The sequence below is a fragment of the Cnephaeus nilssonii genome (genome assembly GCF_951640355.1).
Source record: "Cnephaeus nilssonii genome assembly, chromosome: 9".
NCBI lineage: Eukaryota > Metazoa > Chordata > Mammalia > Chiroptera > Vespertilionidae > Cnephaeus > Cnephaeus nilssonii.
The window spans coordinates 38,124,341-38,140,145 of NC_137080.1; the positions used below are offsets into that span (position 1 = coordinate 38,124,341).

General features: G+C 39.6%; 1 protein-coding gene across 4 annotated transcripts in view; it reads right to left on the minus strand.

Moving 5' to 3' along the window:
• AFG1L (AFG1 like ATPase) overlaps nt 1–15,805 on the minus strand; it is a 169,015-nt gene that overhangs the window by 58,379 nt on the left and 94,831 nt on the right. For all 4 annotated transcript variants that reach the window (XM_079780359.1, XM_079780357.1, XM_079780358.1 and 1 more), the window contains one exon: nt 2,593–2,675. In XM_079780359.1, the coding sequence (XP_079636485.1) occupies nt 2,593–2,675 (83 nt within the window). The remainder of the gene's footprint in view (nt 1–2,592; nt 2,676–15,805) is intronic.

Below are 15,805 nucleotides of genomic sequence, written 5' to 3' on the forward strand. Positions count from 1 at the left end.
GGGTAATAAAATAAATACATGCTTTAATAGGGCAATATATAGCATAGCACATTAAAATCTGTTATGGGAAAAAAATAGTTTTCCTATAAGAAGAAGATAAAAAGAAATCTAACTACATCAGAAATTACTATGACCCAGGAATTTTTCTTTTACTCTGCCTTAAAAGAAATTCTATCCAAGGGCTCATGTAAAGCAATGTAAATTATATCCCTAGGAACCTATCTTGGTATCTAATATTATTCTTCCACTTCTGAGATAATTTTAATTCCTAATTCTCCTTTGGGAAACATATCTGCCTTATCCTCTGACTGAGGTATGCCCCCAGGCTCTCTCAGCTTAGTTACCAAACTATGATGAAAGCCCCCCCTTTTAAAACATTTTTTATTTTATTGATTTTTTTAGTGAGAGAGGAAAAGAGAAATATTGATGAGAGAGAGAGAAACATCAATTGGTGGCCTCCTGTAGGCCCCCGACCAGGGACAGAGCCATCAATCCAGGCATCTGCCCGGAATGGGAATCAAACCAGCAGCCCTTTGGTACATGAGCCGATGCCCAACCAATTGAGCCACACTGGCCAGGGCTGATGAAAACACTTTTAATGTTAAATTTGTGACCAAATCTACCTTCTTTGAGGATTAAATGATTTTATATATATTTTTTAGAAAGCTGTTCCAGAGTTTCATGAAATCCTTTGTAAATTCTAGTTTCCTAGACTCAGATGTTGTCAAATTATTTTTCCTCCAGGACATGTTTTAACCTAAGCACAATCTGCATTTCATTGTGTTAGAATTGTGTTACTTTTATCAGACAGAGGAAGGGGCAACACAAGGTAGGTCAGAGAGGAAATAGCTATGCTCCAAGCAAAAGCAGCCTTTCTACCTCCTGTAAATCCCACCCATACCTCTCTGGCACTATGAAGCAAATACCACAATTTAGACCCAGACTGCCATATTTATTTAGGGAACTTCCCATTAGAAAAATGTTTTAATTCTTCCACATATGGATACATTTTGTGAGAAAAAAGGGAATAAGAATTACCTTATTTGAAAAATAAAGACAAGGAGGAGGAGGAGGAGGAGGAGAAGGAGGAGGAGGAGGAAGAGAAGAAGAAATTACATCTGGAGTAGCAAAAAATAAGTAGCTAAGAATCAGGAATATCAGAAGAATAAAAAGCCCAGAAAACACAAATATAAAAGAAGCTGGGCGTGTGTGTGTGTGTGTGTGGGGGGGGGGGGGGGGGGGAGGTGGGGGGAGTAGGCATCTAAGTTAAAGCAGAAAAAAAGTGCTATAAGAGTTTTTAAAAATTATAATGTACTTTAAAGACAAAGTACTTAAGGGCAGATGAAGAACCTCCTATAAATAATCATCAGAATCTGAATAATAAACTGAAATAGTTCCCTTGGTACACTGTAAAGTATGCAATTTTAATTATGTGATTTTTCTAGCTAATTTCTGCTTCAAAAACAGTAAAGTGCTTCTGCTTACAAGGTGGCAGAGATGAGAACTTTCTGAGCCTTTCATATGCACATTGTCATCAAAATTTAAATTAGCAGAAACATGCCTTTGAGTTAAGTCACAATTAGCCCTTAACCAGCGATTTTCAACCACGTGCCATGGCACACGAGTGTGCCACAAGAATTTTTAAAACATGCAATACCTGACTATTTAGTCAGGGGCACTGACCGCTTTTCCCTTAGATTGTCAAGTAAAAAGAAATGACAACAGCCAACACAATAATGGCTGCCTGGTGTGAATGGGAAAAAAAATTGTATCTTTTTTTGTCAGATCAGTAAAAAATAACATATTTTGTGATGTACCGCAGAATGTTAGTAATTAGTTTACATGTGCCGTGAGATGAAAAAGGTTGACATCGCTGCCTTATAGACAGATTTATTTACTGGGAACCCACAATGTGCCTAACACGGACAGCATACACGAAACAACAGTTTGCATTTGTAAAGCGCATTTTCCTTTTCAGGTTCTCACAAACAATATTTTAAAACAAACTATGTTTTTCAGCATTAACTGCACATGCTTAAGATATGTATTATTTGTAAATTGGTCCTACAAAGGAAAGTTTTAGCTTTTAAAAGACAAAATGCATATCCAGTCATACTTGTGTATATATGTGTATATATGTTTTACATAGTTATGTATGGAAGTCAATCAACAATGATAAATACGAACAGGTTGTCTGACAAAATAAAACAACAATTTTTGGGAAATGGAAATGGCACATTTGGCAGAAGATGTCCACAAATAATTAATTACTTTAGCACAATAAAGATATTCTCTTAATACTAGAGTGTCTTATAAGAGGATACTCATTACTTCCTAACCATCTGTCATCACTCCTCCCCCAAAAACTAATTAGGGTTTCATCCAATCACACATGATAAATCATGCAAATGTGGATGGCAAAAAACAGTTTAAAGTAGTTAATATTATAACACCTTGTATTTTAAAAATCACAGGCTTCAAAACTAGCCTTTCCCGTTCTAATAACTAACCTGCTTATTTTTCTGATCCTTTCCTGATTAATTATTAGATAGCAAACTTACAAAATTAACATCTAAACAAGAACAAACTTACAGGTAGTAGAGCTTTCCTGCAGCAGGAAGCTCCCTTTTCCGGTAATCTATCCCAGAGTCCAGCTGGACCGTATTGCAGTACTCCTACAATCAAACACAGATGACATCTTTTTAACCAAGTGGTGGCTTAGAATTATAATCTTTCTGCTTACCTTATTTTTTTAATTTTTCTCAACAAAATAATGAGTTTAGGACAACAATAGCACTCATGTAAGAATCACAAAACTTGAATATTAAATATAGTGGTATATTAAGTTAAAAAAATCAGTTTAAAAAATTAAGATTTGCAGCATGCCTTCCTGAAACTTTGTGAAAACAATGCTATCGGTAAATCCCTCATGTAACTGCTTCACATTTTTTTAAAAATCCCGATTTCTATTATCCAGTAGTAAGAAGCTAGAGACTATCAAAAAGAATAACTCATGGGTCTTTATCGTCACAATAGAGAGAGACAGTCTAAGCAAGTTGGGCCAGAATGTTAGCATTCACATTTTAAACCAGATGACCATACTCAAGTGATGCTATATGTACTCCTGCCCTTCACTTCAAAATGCTTCTGCCCTTGACCTTAGTTCCCTCTCCAGCCATCAAAGTCTTCAGAGCTCTTTCCTGCAGTGAGCACCTCCCTCCAACCTGAGTCAGCCTGTGCCACTGATGTCCTTCTCTCCTCCCAATTACGCTTCCCTTTCTATGCTCTCCTCCCCAGGGTGCTTATGTGTATGGACACATCGCACACACCCTAAAACTCTTACTACAGAAGCATATGAACATTTTGCTACATTTATCTTGGTCAGTTGGCTTTATTTTGAAAAGGATCTATATCAGATAGATAGATAGATAGATAGATAGATAGATAGATAGATAGATAGATAGATATAGATAGTTATTCAGTCCAAATGGTGAGCAAGGGATTTCAAAACAATTCAAGAAACATTTACAGGCTGATCTTTTCATTTTCACTCAAAATGAAAATTGCTTTATGAAAATTCATGAGGAAAAATTGTATTTTAACAACTTCACTACTCTTACTAGTATTAATGAAAAACTGCATTTTGGGGCCAAGGTGATTGTGGCGAATTGTATTTTCCAAAGATGGCTGCAATAATCTCTCCATCCCAGCATGTTGGGCCGTTGACACTCCAGCCATCAAGAAGTGGGATCTGTTTTCCCCTCCCTTGAATCCTGTAACTCTGGTGAAAATGATGTTATACAATATCCTAGATGACATTCAAGGCAGCTTCTTACTTGGTGGCTGGAACACTTCTCTTGAACCCTGAACTGTCAGTAAATATCAAACTGCGTGGAGGCAACAGTGCCCTGAGAGAGCTTAAAGTAGCCCATACCATAGCCAACCTGGAGAGGCCCGAGATGACATGAACAGAGAGGTGTCTGACCAGTCCCCAGCTGTTTCAGTTGTAGGCACTTAGGGTACTGAGGGAGCCAGAATTGCCAGCTGAGGGTTTCTCAAATCCCTGATCCACAAAAACCAGGAGAGATAATGAAGTAACATTGTCATAAGCCTCTAAATTTTGTGGTCATTTGTTACGCAGCAATAGATAATCAGAACAGTAATATCTGGGCACACGTGAGATTTAGCAATATCTTCCTCCCTGAAATTGCTTCCTGGGGTGTACAGCTATGCAAGGACTATGGGCTGTTTCTCATCTGCACTACAGGGAAGAGACTGTACACAGTGGCAGTGAATATGTTTCCCCTCCTCCCACCCTGCAGCTGCTACAGGTTCAGGGAAGTAAAATAGGGTGATCAACCATCCCCCTGGGACTGAGGGGTTTTTCTGGATGCAGGACTTTCAGTGCTGGTATCAGGACAGTTCTGGGCAAATGGGGACAGTTCATTACCCTAGGAATGAAGAGCCAGAAGTCTTGGCTGGAAGGCTGAAATAGGTACAACAGTTTGATTTATACAGTTGAACCTTGAACAACAAGGGTTTTAGGGGTACTGATCCCACACACAGTCCAAAATCCACATATAACTTTTGACTCCCCAGAAACTTAACTACTAATAACCAACTGTTGACTGGAAGCCTTAACATAAACATAAATAGCCAATGGACACATATTTTGTAAGTTATATGTCACATGCTTTACTTCTACAATAAAGTAAGCTAGAGAAAATCCTATTTAATAAAAGAGTAATATGCAAATATACCATACCTCTGCTACACCCACAAGCCACGTCCACCAACCAATCAGGAACAAGTATGCAAATTAACCCAACCACGATGGCTGTGGCCACAGAGCAAGCAGGAGGCTTGGGTTTTGCCAGCAATGGAGGAAGCCAAGCTTCCCGCACACCCTGGCCGGCCCTGGACTCCACTCAAGGCTACAAAGTTTCAATTATAGAAGATAAATAAATCCCAACAAAAACGGCAGCAGCCACGGAGCTGGAGAGAGCAGGAGGCTTGGGTTTCTGTGGCGATGGAGGAAGCCAAGCTTCCTGGCCGGCCTAGGCCTCCGCTCAAGGCTACAAAGTTTCAATTATAGAAGATAAATAAATCCCAACAAAAATGGCTGTGGCCACGGAGTGAGCAGGAGACTTCGGTTTCCCTGGCGATGGAGGAACCCAAGCTTTCCACCTGTCCTGACCTGCCCTGGCCTCTGCTCAAGGCTACAAAGTTTCAATTGTAGAAGATAAATAAATCCCAGATACCAGGGCCTTCGCTTGGGTTGCCTGGGGGCGTGGCCAGCCTGCAAACCACCACAGGCCCCTCACCCAGGCAGTCCCATGCCCCAAGGGAACCCCCACCCTGATCTGGGACACCCTTCAGGGCAAACCACCTGGCCCCCACCCGTGCACCAGGCCTCTATCCTATCTAATAAAAGAGTAATATGCAAATTGACCGTCACTCCAACACAAGATGGCTGCCCCCATGTGGTCAAAGATGGCCAGCAGGGGAGGGCAGTTGGGAGGGACCAGGTCTTCAAGGGAGGGCAGTTGTGGGTGATCAGGCCAGCAGGGGAGGGCAGTTGGGAGGGACCATGCCTGCAAGGGAGGGCAGTTGGGGGTGATCAAGCCTGCGGGGAAGGGAAGTTGTATGTTTGTGTGTAATCTTATTTCATTGGTAGTTTTTTTTCAAAATATATTTTTACTAGAGGCCCGGTGCATGAAATTTGTGCACTGGAGGTGTGTACAGCTATGCAAGGACTCAGCCCAGCCTGCACCCTCTCCAATCTGGGACCCCTCAGGGGATGTCCAGGCTAGCAGGGGAGCAGTTAGGCATCAATCAGGCTGGCAGGGGAGTGGTTAGGGGGTGATCAAGCTGGCAGGCAGAAGCAGTTAGGGGCAATCAGGAAGGCAGGCAGGCGAGCAGTTGGGAGCCAGCAGTTCTGGATTGTGAGAGGGATGTCCAACTGCCCACAGGGATCGGGCCTAAACTGGCAGTTGGACATCCCCTGAGGGGTTCCAGATTGGAGAGGGTGCAGGCTGGGCTGAGGGACACCGCTCCCATGCACAAATTTTGTGCACCGGGCCTCTAGTGTTATTAAGAAAATCATAAGGCCTTAGCTGGTTTGGTTCAGTGGAAAGAGCATCAGCCTGTGTACTGAAGGGTCCCGGGTTCGATTCTGTTCAAGAGCACATGCCCAAGTCGTGGGCTCGATCCTCAGCAGGAAGTATGCAAGAGGCAGCCAATCAACGATTCTCTCTCATCATTCACGTTTCTCTCTCTCTCTCTCCTTCGCCCTTCCTCTCTGAAATCAATATAAAAAAAAGAAAAGAAAAAGAAAATCATAAGGAAAAGAAAATACAGTTACAATGCTTACTGAATAAAGTCCACTTATATAAAAGGATCTAGTTCAAACCCATGTTGTTCAAGGGTAAATTGTACACTAGCAATTGTGGATTTGATTAGTATAAAATAATCCCGAAGTAGAAGCTGGTCCTCTGGGGAAGCCTCCAAAGCTGAACTTTTGAACGCCATATGAGAAGAACAACCCCGGAACCTAACAGAGTCACGGCACACTATAGTGCTTGCCCTGAGCAGCAAGTTGGCCTCCCCATACAGACATTCCTAGCTCATCATTATTCCATGTTGCTCAAACCTACTTCCCAGGCCTCACTCTCAGGACTCAGGCCCTATAACCCATCTCACCAAAAACTCAAAAATAAAAGTAAAATACTCTTTTGTCCGAATACATGCATTCCACTCTCTCCTAGCTTCAGACGACCTATAAAAATAGCAATGGCATATTTCACAGACCTAGAACAAACTCTCCAAAAATCATATGGAATAAAAAAAGACCCTGAGTAGCTGCAGCAATCTGAGAAAGAAGAACAAAGTTGGAGGGATCACAATACCAGATATCAAGCTATATTACAAAGCCACTGTTCTCAAAACTGCCTGGTACTGGCACAAGAACAGACATATAGACCAATGGAACAGGACAGAGAATCCAGAAATCGACCCAAGCCACTAAGCTCAATTAATATTTGACAAAGGAGGCAAGAACATACAATGGAGTCAAGACAGTCTCTTCAATAAATGGTGTTGGGGAAATTGGACAGATACATGCAAAAAAAATGAAACTAGACTACCAATTTACACCATACACAAAGATAAACTCAAAATGGATAAAGGACTTAAATGTAAGACGGGAAACCATAAAAATCTTAGAAGAATCCATAGGCAGCAAAATATCAGACATATGTCGTAGCAATATCTTTACCAATACAGCTCCTAGGACAATGAAAACTAAGGAGAAAATAAACAAATGGGACTACATCAGAATAAAACCCTTCTGCACAGCAAAAGAAACCATCAACAAAATAACAAGAAAGCCCACTGCATGGGAGAACATATTTGCCAATGTTATATCCAATAAGGGCCTAATCTCCAAAATTTATAGGGAACTCATACATCTTAACAAAAGGAAGATACACAATCCAATCAAAAAATGGGCAAAGGACCTAAATAGACACTTTTTGAAAGGGGACATACAGAAGGCCAAGAGACATATGAAAACATGCTCAAAGTTACTAATCATCCGAGAGATGCAATTCAAAACGACAATGAGGTACCATCTCACACCTGTCAGAATGGCTATCAACAAATCAACAAACGACAAGTGCTAGAGAGGATGTGGAGAAAAAGGAATCCTCGTGCACTGCTGGTGGAAATGCAGACTGGTGCAGCCACTGTGGAAAACAGTATGGAATTTCCTCAAAAAATTAAAAATGGAACTCCCATTTGACCCAGAGATTCCACTTCTAGGAATATATCCCAAGAAACCAGAAACACCAATCAGAAATGACATATGCACCACTATGTTCATAGCAGCACAATTTACAATAGCTAAGATTTGGAAACAGCCTAAGTGCCCATCAGCAGACAAGTGGATTAAAAAACTGTGGTACACTACAAAAATGGAATACTATGCTGCTGTAAAAAAGAAAGAACTCTTACCATTTGCAACAGCATGGATGGGCCTGGATAGCATTACGCTAAGTGAAATAAGCCAGTTGGAGAAAGAAAAATATCACATGATCTCACTCATTTGTGGAATATAATGAACAATATAAACTCATGAACAAAAATAGATCCAGAGACAGAGAAGCATCGAACAGACCATCAAACTTCAGAGGGAAGGCAGAGGAAGGGGGAGGAGGGTAAGAGATCAACCAAAGGACTTGTATTAATGCATATAAGCATAACCAACGGACACAGACACTAAGGAGGTGAGGGCATGTGCAGAGGTGGGGTGGCCAGGGAGAGGTCAACGGGGGGAAAAGGAGACAGATATAATACTGTATGTAATAATTTAAACAATAAAGAATTTTAAAAAATAAAGAATAGAAGGTATAGTCATATATCTCTCTTCTTCTCAGCCTTGAGTAAAGTACTAAACCTGGGAAAAAATACTTCCTCCCCCTTGCCCATGCTATAAATGTGGGTGCTCAGTCATCCAGTACAAAGAAAGGAGAGGCACTTGCTAATAGCACTTCCCTCCCTCCCCCCGCCCCCTCTCTCTCTTGGAAATCTGTCCTGGTATGTAAGGACCAATTATTCATAAGCTACTTGTACCACAAACAATATCTTACCTAATAATAGACAACCATGTAAATTGACCATACCTCCGCTACGCCCACAGCCAATCAGGAGTGAGTATGCAAATTAACCCAACAAAGATGGCGGGTTAATTTGCATATGCAGGTACGGAGCAGGAGGGAGCTACAGGAGCGGTGCTCTGGCCGGGAACAAGGACTTGCAGGCTCCTGGGCAGCCCGGGAGCGAGGACTTGCAGGCTCCTGGGTGGCCGGGAGTGAAGCCAGCAGAAGGAAGGCCTATTCTTGCACAATATCGTGCAACGGGCCTCTAGTAATAAATAAAATAAATAGTATAGCAATTTGTTCATATATTTCCCAATGTTCTCTTTCTCATAGTGGCTTGGGTCGATATCTGGATTCTCTGTCCTGTTCCATTGGTCTATATGTCTGTTAAACCACAATTTATCTTACATGGCTCAATATTCCTAATTTAGTCAACATTTTTTTCTTCTCTTTTTTGTTCTATTAAAAAAAATAAGGTTAATGGAAGCTATACAAGCTTCAGTTTCACTTTCTGGGTAACTTACTTCCCTCTCATATGAGTGATTAAGCCCTACCAAATGATTGCATTTGTACATTCACTAATCACCACCCAGGAATACCTAATCAGCAGCAAAGGAACAGTAACCAAAGCCCTTAAATGTTAGCTCATAATTGTCTGGAAAATAATAATACTCGGTTTATATTTTTAAAAAAATAAACCTCCAATTTTCAGATTTTATTCACTCAAACCAGAGTCTTCAAAACACTTTGCAGAAGGTTGGAGGAGGGTGAACGCTAAGCTATTTCCAAGTTGAGGATGAATCTAGTCAAAGGAGCATAATCTCTTAAGTAATTTCCTAATTTCCAGGAATATTACAAGACCTGTGACCTCTTATCATCATCCAATTCAAATGCATAAAACTAATCAGCTACCAAACAAAATTTATTTTAAAATAGTTTATTTATGTACACAAAGGACAAATACAATTACACACTCTAAAAATGAAATTAGGAAGCTTGGGGAGAAAAAGGAGGGAGGTTAACACACCCATGGGGGCACACTCAAGAGTCAAAGGCCTTTGACTTTGGAAAGAAAAATGTGCTACTAAAAGAAGCATATTCCAGCAGTTTGCATTTTCCTTAAAACCTATTGTGTGTATTTTTAGCAATTTTGAATAATACCGTTAGAATAATAACCATCTCACAAAATAGCTTTATATAGTTTCTACTCTGACTTTTCCCTTCCCAGTTAGAACAAAAGAACAATAAATATTGTGGAGAAAAATCCTCTAAAACCACAATATATCAATGTCAACATAAACAAGAATTGAAATAATAAAGATTTGCCTACCTTAAATACTCTTTATTTTAAAAGTAATATTGCTTACTATAGAAAATTTGGAAAAAGAGAAAAAAGCCACCAACCACATAAATCAAAGTTTTATATCTTAACTAACTGATTATATTAAATAGGGATATAAAGAATCAAATTATTGAAGTTTTTTTTACAATATTCAACTGATTGGTTTTATACATTTTTTTGAAATGTGTTTTTGTTGATTTTTAGAGAGAGAGGAAGGGAAAGTGATAGATAGAAACATCGATGAGAGAGGAACATTATCGATCAGCTGCTTCCTGCAAGCCCCCTACTGGAGATCGAGCCCGCAGCCCCAGCATGTGCCCTGACCAGGAATCAAACCGGCGACCTCTTGGTTCCTGAGTGGATGCTCAACTGCTGAGCAACACCAGCTGGGCTATACATTTTTAATAAGCAAAAAATAAAAAAAAATTGATACTTTTTCTAGTTCCAAGAAATAAAATATTCAAATAAGATCTATCTTTTTACTGAATTCTTTAATAACGTATATTTTAAAATAAAAATGTGAAGCATGCTCACTGTAAAAATTCAAATATTATAAGTATGAAGGTAGAGACCTGGCCAGTGTGGCTCAGTTGGTTGAGCTTCCTCCCATGTACCGAGAGGTTGCCAGTTTGATTTCTGGTCAGGGCACATGCCAGGGTTGTGAGCTTGATCCCCAGTAGGGGGCATGCAGGAGGCAGCCAATTGATGTTTCTCTCTCCCTTCCTCTCTTTCTAAAATCAATAAAAACATAGATATTTTTTAAAAGTATAAAGGTAAAAGTGAAAGTATATCCTTCTCAGAAAAAGGTTTGCTTGTAGCTTTATCCATCAAGTTTTTCCTACACACATTGAGATGATGATGATGATGACGATGATGATAATAGACAGATAGTAGATAGATGATAGATAGATAGATAGATAGATAGATAGATAGATAGATAGATACATAGATACATAGATACATAGATAGATACATAGATACATAGATAAATGGATAAGTTGGGATGTTATACACATAGTTCTGAGCTTAATTCTTTTTGATATCTTGAAAGTTCAATGAGATAAATAACTTTGGATTTAAATACAGGTCAGTGAAACAAAAGATCTCAACATCTCAAACTAGATGACCATAGTTTATAGAGTTGAGTTTTCAACTCACATCTTGTAAATGAGGTTACATCCTTATCTTTTTTAGCATGACTATGATGTAGAACGTTCCAATATTCCTCTAAAATAATGAGTTTCTGAAAATGTCACCAAAAATATTTTCAAAGTAACTAAAAAAATAAAAATAAATAAGACAAAGCACCAGCGGCACACTTGCTCAGACTTAGCACAGAAGCCTAGCACAACAGTTGTAGAGCCTCTCTGTCAGTGTTTGAAACTCTGAGACGGAACCATGGCCCTTCAAACACACCACCACTCTCACCATCTATAAAAGGAAAGGTGGAACATCTGACCGTGGCAACTGCTATTGTGTTACCAGATGTCTTGTTCAGAATCCCAATGACTTCCTTTCTCTTCAATTTCTAGAAAATTGGACTCTGTATTTAAATCCAAAGTTATTTATCTCATAGAACTTTTAAGATATCAAAAAGAATTAAGCTTAGAACTATGTGTATAACATCCCAACTTATCTATTCTTTCTATCTATCTATCTATCTATCTATCTATCTATCTATCTATCTATCATCTATCTATCTTCTATCTATCTATTATCATCATCATCATCCTTAGACTATTAGGAAGTAGGAAATTGTGGAGAACAAGAATCTATACTGACTTTGTCAACTAGGTCAAGACCTTGGATGTCAACTAAGTCAAGACTTAATTAATATGGATGAACTAAGATCCCAATTTGCACCATAAATAGCCATGTGCCAGGATGATGAGCAAGTCAGAATTGATAGTCTTATCCTTATACTATCTAATTATTTTGGCATATGGGTAGAAAATAAAACAAAGAATACTGCTGTTTATATGAAGAGATGTTCCTGTTCATCAGAAAAGTGGTAACCTTTGAGTCGTGTGATAATATAGAGTTTACGTGTTTTCTATTTGTTATACAGAAAATGCCCCACTGCCATTTACTCCAAAAGATAAATATTTAATCATGCTTATCTTTATAAAATTGTTACAGAAGAATAAAAATAACAACAGATACCATTTATTGAGCACTTAATTTTACAACAACCTTTAAAAATAGGGTTATTGGTCTCAATTTACCAATGCAATACTTGAGATTCAAAAGGATCACATATTCTGATCTCTTTTTCTCCAGAGTTATTTTGCTCATAGGGGGCAGAAGATCTGAACTCTTGTGCTCTTCACCACTACACATACCTTCTATGTTCAGAATAAGACATAGTTCAAAGGTTCAAAAATTCCACCACCTATAAATATTTTGGTAATTATGATTTTGCAATAATCTGTTGCTGACTTAATATGTACAAGCAATTCCTATATAATAAAGAGGTAATATGCAATTTGACCCTCATGCCCTCACAAGATGGCTGCCTATGACCAGGCAGTTGGACATCCCTCTCACAATCCTGGAACGCCAGGCAGGCAGGCAGGGGGGTTAGTGAGGGACGACCAAACGACTGAACAAGCAGGCTGCATGGGGTGACCAGGCCGGCAGGGGGGTTAGTGAGGGACGACCAAATGACTGAACAGCAGGCTGCGTGGGGTGACCAGGCCGGCGGTGGGTGGGGGGGCGTGAGGGGCAACCAGGCCGGCGGGGTGGGGGGGGGCAGTAAGAGGTGACCAGGCCAGTGGGGGGGCAGTTAGGGGTGACCAGGCCAGTGGGAGGGGGCTGCAGTTGGGGGTGACCAGGCTAGCAGAGGGGGCAGTGAGGGGTGACTAGGTCGGCGGGGGGAAGGGCAGTTGGGGGCAACCAGGCCAGCAGAGGAGGGCAGTTGGGGGTGATCAGGCTGGCAGGCAGGTGAGCAATTAGGAGCCAGCGGTCCAGGATTGTGAGAGGGATGTCCAACGGCCGGTTTAGGCCCGATCCCCAGGATCAGGCCTAAACTGGCAGTCGGACATCCCCCAACGGGTCCCAGATTGGAGAGGGTGCAGGCTGGGCTGAGGGGACCCCCCCCCCCCCATGCATGAATTTCGTGCAATGGGCCTCTAGTCCTATATAATAAAAGCCTAATATGCAAATTGACCAAACGGCCAAATGACAGGTGGAATGACTGGTCGCTATGATGTGCAGTGACCACCAGGGGGCAGACGATCAACGCAGGAGCTACCCCTAGCCCGCAGGCCCCAGGCCAGCCAAGGTGGGTGCCAGCTGGGGCCCCTCAATTACCCCACTGGTCGCCCCACAGATTGGCTCTGATCGCCAGCCAGAACTAGGGACCCTATCCATACATGAATTTCGTGCACTGGGCCTCTAGTATCCAATAAAATTCCCAGAGCTTCATACCTCAACTCCACGTGATTTCTTGTCATTTATTAATACTCCACTGTGTTCCATAAGGGTTAAGTGTGGCTTCTTAAAAAATATCATCTTACTTTTTAGAAATTCAGTTCCACCATTTAAATTTTAATGTTAGCTAATACACAAGTAAAGAGTAATTTGACAAAATTTAACAAATCTTTAATTGCATAGAACTTTTGACCTAGAAATTCCATTTCTAGAAATCTTACAGAAACACTGACTCATGTGACTAAAAATCTATTTGTAAGTAAGTTTTTTAAAGCATTATTTAAAAAGTAAAAACTAGAATAAACCTAAGTATACAAAAATAGTTTTAAAATGATAGTGCAGTCTGGCCAGTGTGGCTCAGTGGTTGAGCATTGATCTATGAACCGGGAGGTTGCAGTTCAATTACCAGTCAGGGCACATGCCCGGGTTGCGGGCTCCATCCCCAATGTGGGGCATGCAGGAGGCAGCCGATCAATTATTCTCTCTCATCATTGATGTTTCTATCTCTCCCTCTCCCTTCCTCTCTGAAATCAATAAAATATATATTTATTTTAAAAATGATAGTGCATCCATACTGTGAAATAGAAAGCAGCCATTAAAAAAAAAACAAGAGTTATATCTAATATCAAAAGGTCTCCAGGATATCTCCAAGGGATAAATGCACAATTCAAAATGAAACTATTATCCCATTAATTTATGACATAACTACATGTTTGTGCACATAGACAGATGTATATATAAATGTGCAGAAAAATATTTGAAAAGATACATTTTTTCCAGCTCTCTATGAGCTCAGCTTTTTTAGATTGCACATATAAATGATATCACATGGCATTTTTCATTTCAGTTTAAAGAATTTCTTTAAGCATTTCTTGAGAGGCAAATTTAGTAATGATAAACTTGCTCAGTTTTTGTTTACCTGGGGATAAATTTATTTCTGAAGGATAATTTGCATTTCCCTGATGAGTGATGTGTTGAGCATCTATACCTGTGCTTGTTAGCCCATTTGTGTATTTCTTTTGTGAAGTGTCAGTTCATATATTTTGTTCATTTTTAACTTTTTCGAGGGGTCATTTTATTATTGAGCTGTAAGAACTCTTTATGTAATTTGAATACAAGTCCTTTGTCAGAGGAAAGTTCTGCAAGATATTTCTCCTCTGTGACTTGTATTTGTAGTTTCTGAATGGTGTCCTTTGAACAGCAAAATTTTTTAAGTTTGATAAAGTCTAATTTGATTTTTTAAAAATAATCTTGTTTATAACTATGGCACCAAAGCATAACTGCAGCTCCTGTAAGCTTTCATTTTTTCCCACAAAAGGAACTGTGAATTCATCTCCAGACTAACAGGAACTTCCCACCATATATGCAGCTTTACAATATCTATTGTTTTCAAAATCCAGTAAATTTATCCACAAGATTTTTCCTTCTTCTACACAAATAATCAGAGGTAAACAATAACTATGCTATCTAAAAAAAGTATAACCATTCTATAAATACACAAAGTCTATAATACATGTGATTCATTTACACTATAATCACAACTTCTGGAATAATAAAGAAAAACTAAGTCTCAATAAAATATTTAACTTAAAAAATAAATAGTCTAGTTTCAAAGGCTTTGTTAATAAGACTTTCAGTATCCAGGAGAGCATTTATAAATATCCTAAACTCTGCTTATGCTCTTTCGTCATTGTATTTGCTCAACTTTTTGTCATTTCACTGTTCATTAGCACTTTTATCTGAAGATGAAAAGAGGAAGAGAAATAAGATGAATTCAGTAAATCTTGCAACTTATTCTTATCTCTGATAAAAGATCTAAAGAGAAAATTCTAAGCTATTAGCTAAAACGAGATTTGGATATCACTACATTTAACTTATCATTGTGTATGACTAAAGCTAGATTAATAAGGTAGGTTATACCTTATAAAAGAAAGATAAAGAGTTCCTTATTGATAAAAGCAATTGAAAATTAATTCTACCCAAAGACAGTAAAATAACATATAAATACAATGACTATGCAGTGTTAAAATGCACACATGTGCATGCATACGTGCGCACGCACGCGTGCGCGCACGCACACACACGCGCGCACACATTGTACAACGTGCTTTGGTAGAAAGAACTTTCAATAAAAAGCAGGAAATTTGGGTTCTATACCTGGCTCTGCCATAGCTGGGTGATCTTAGGCAAGAGCCTCAATTACCTCCACTATACAACAAAAAGGCGGGATAAATGTTTCTAAGGCTCCTTCAAAGTCTGACATCCTGTGAGTAAACACACACACACTTTCATCTACAGGCAAAGCTAGTGCTCACTAGCACACACCAGTACGGCATGACTGACTGTTCACAGTCCAGCATCTAACTGGCCTGTC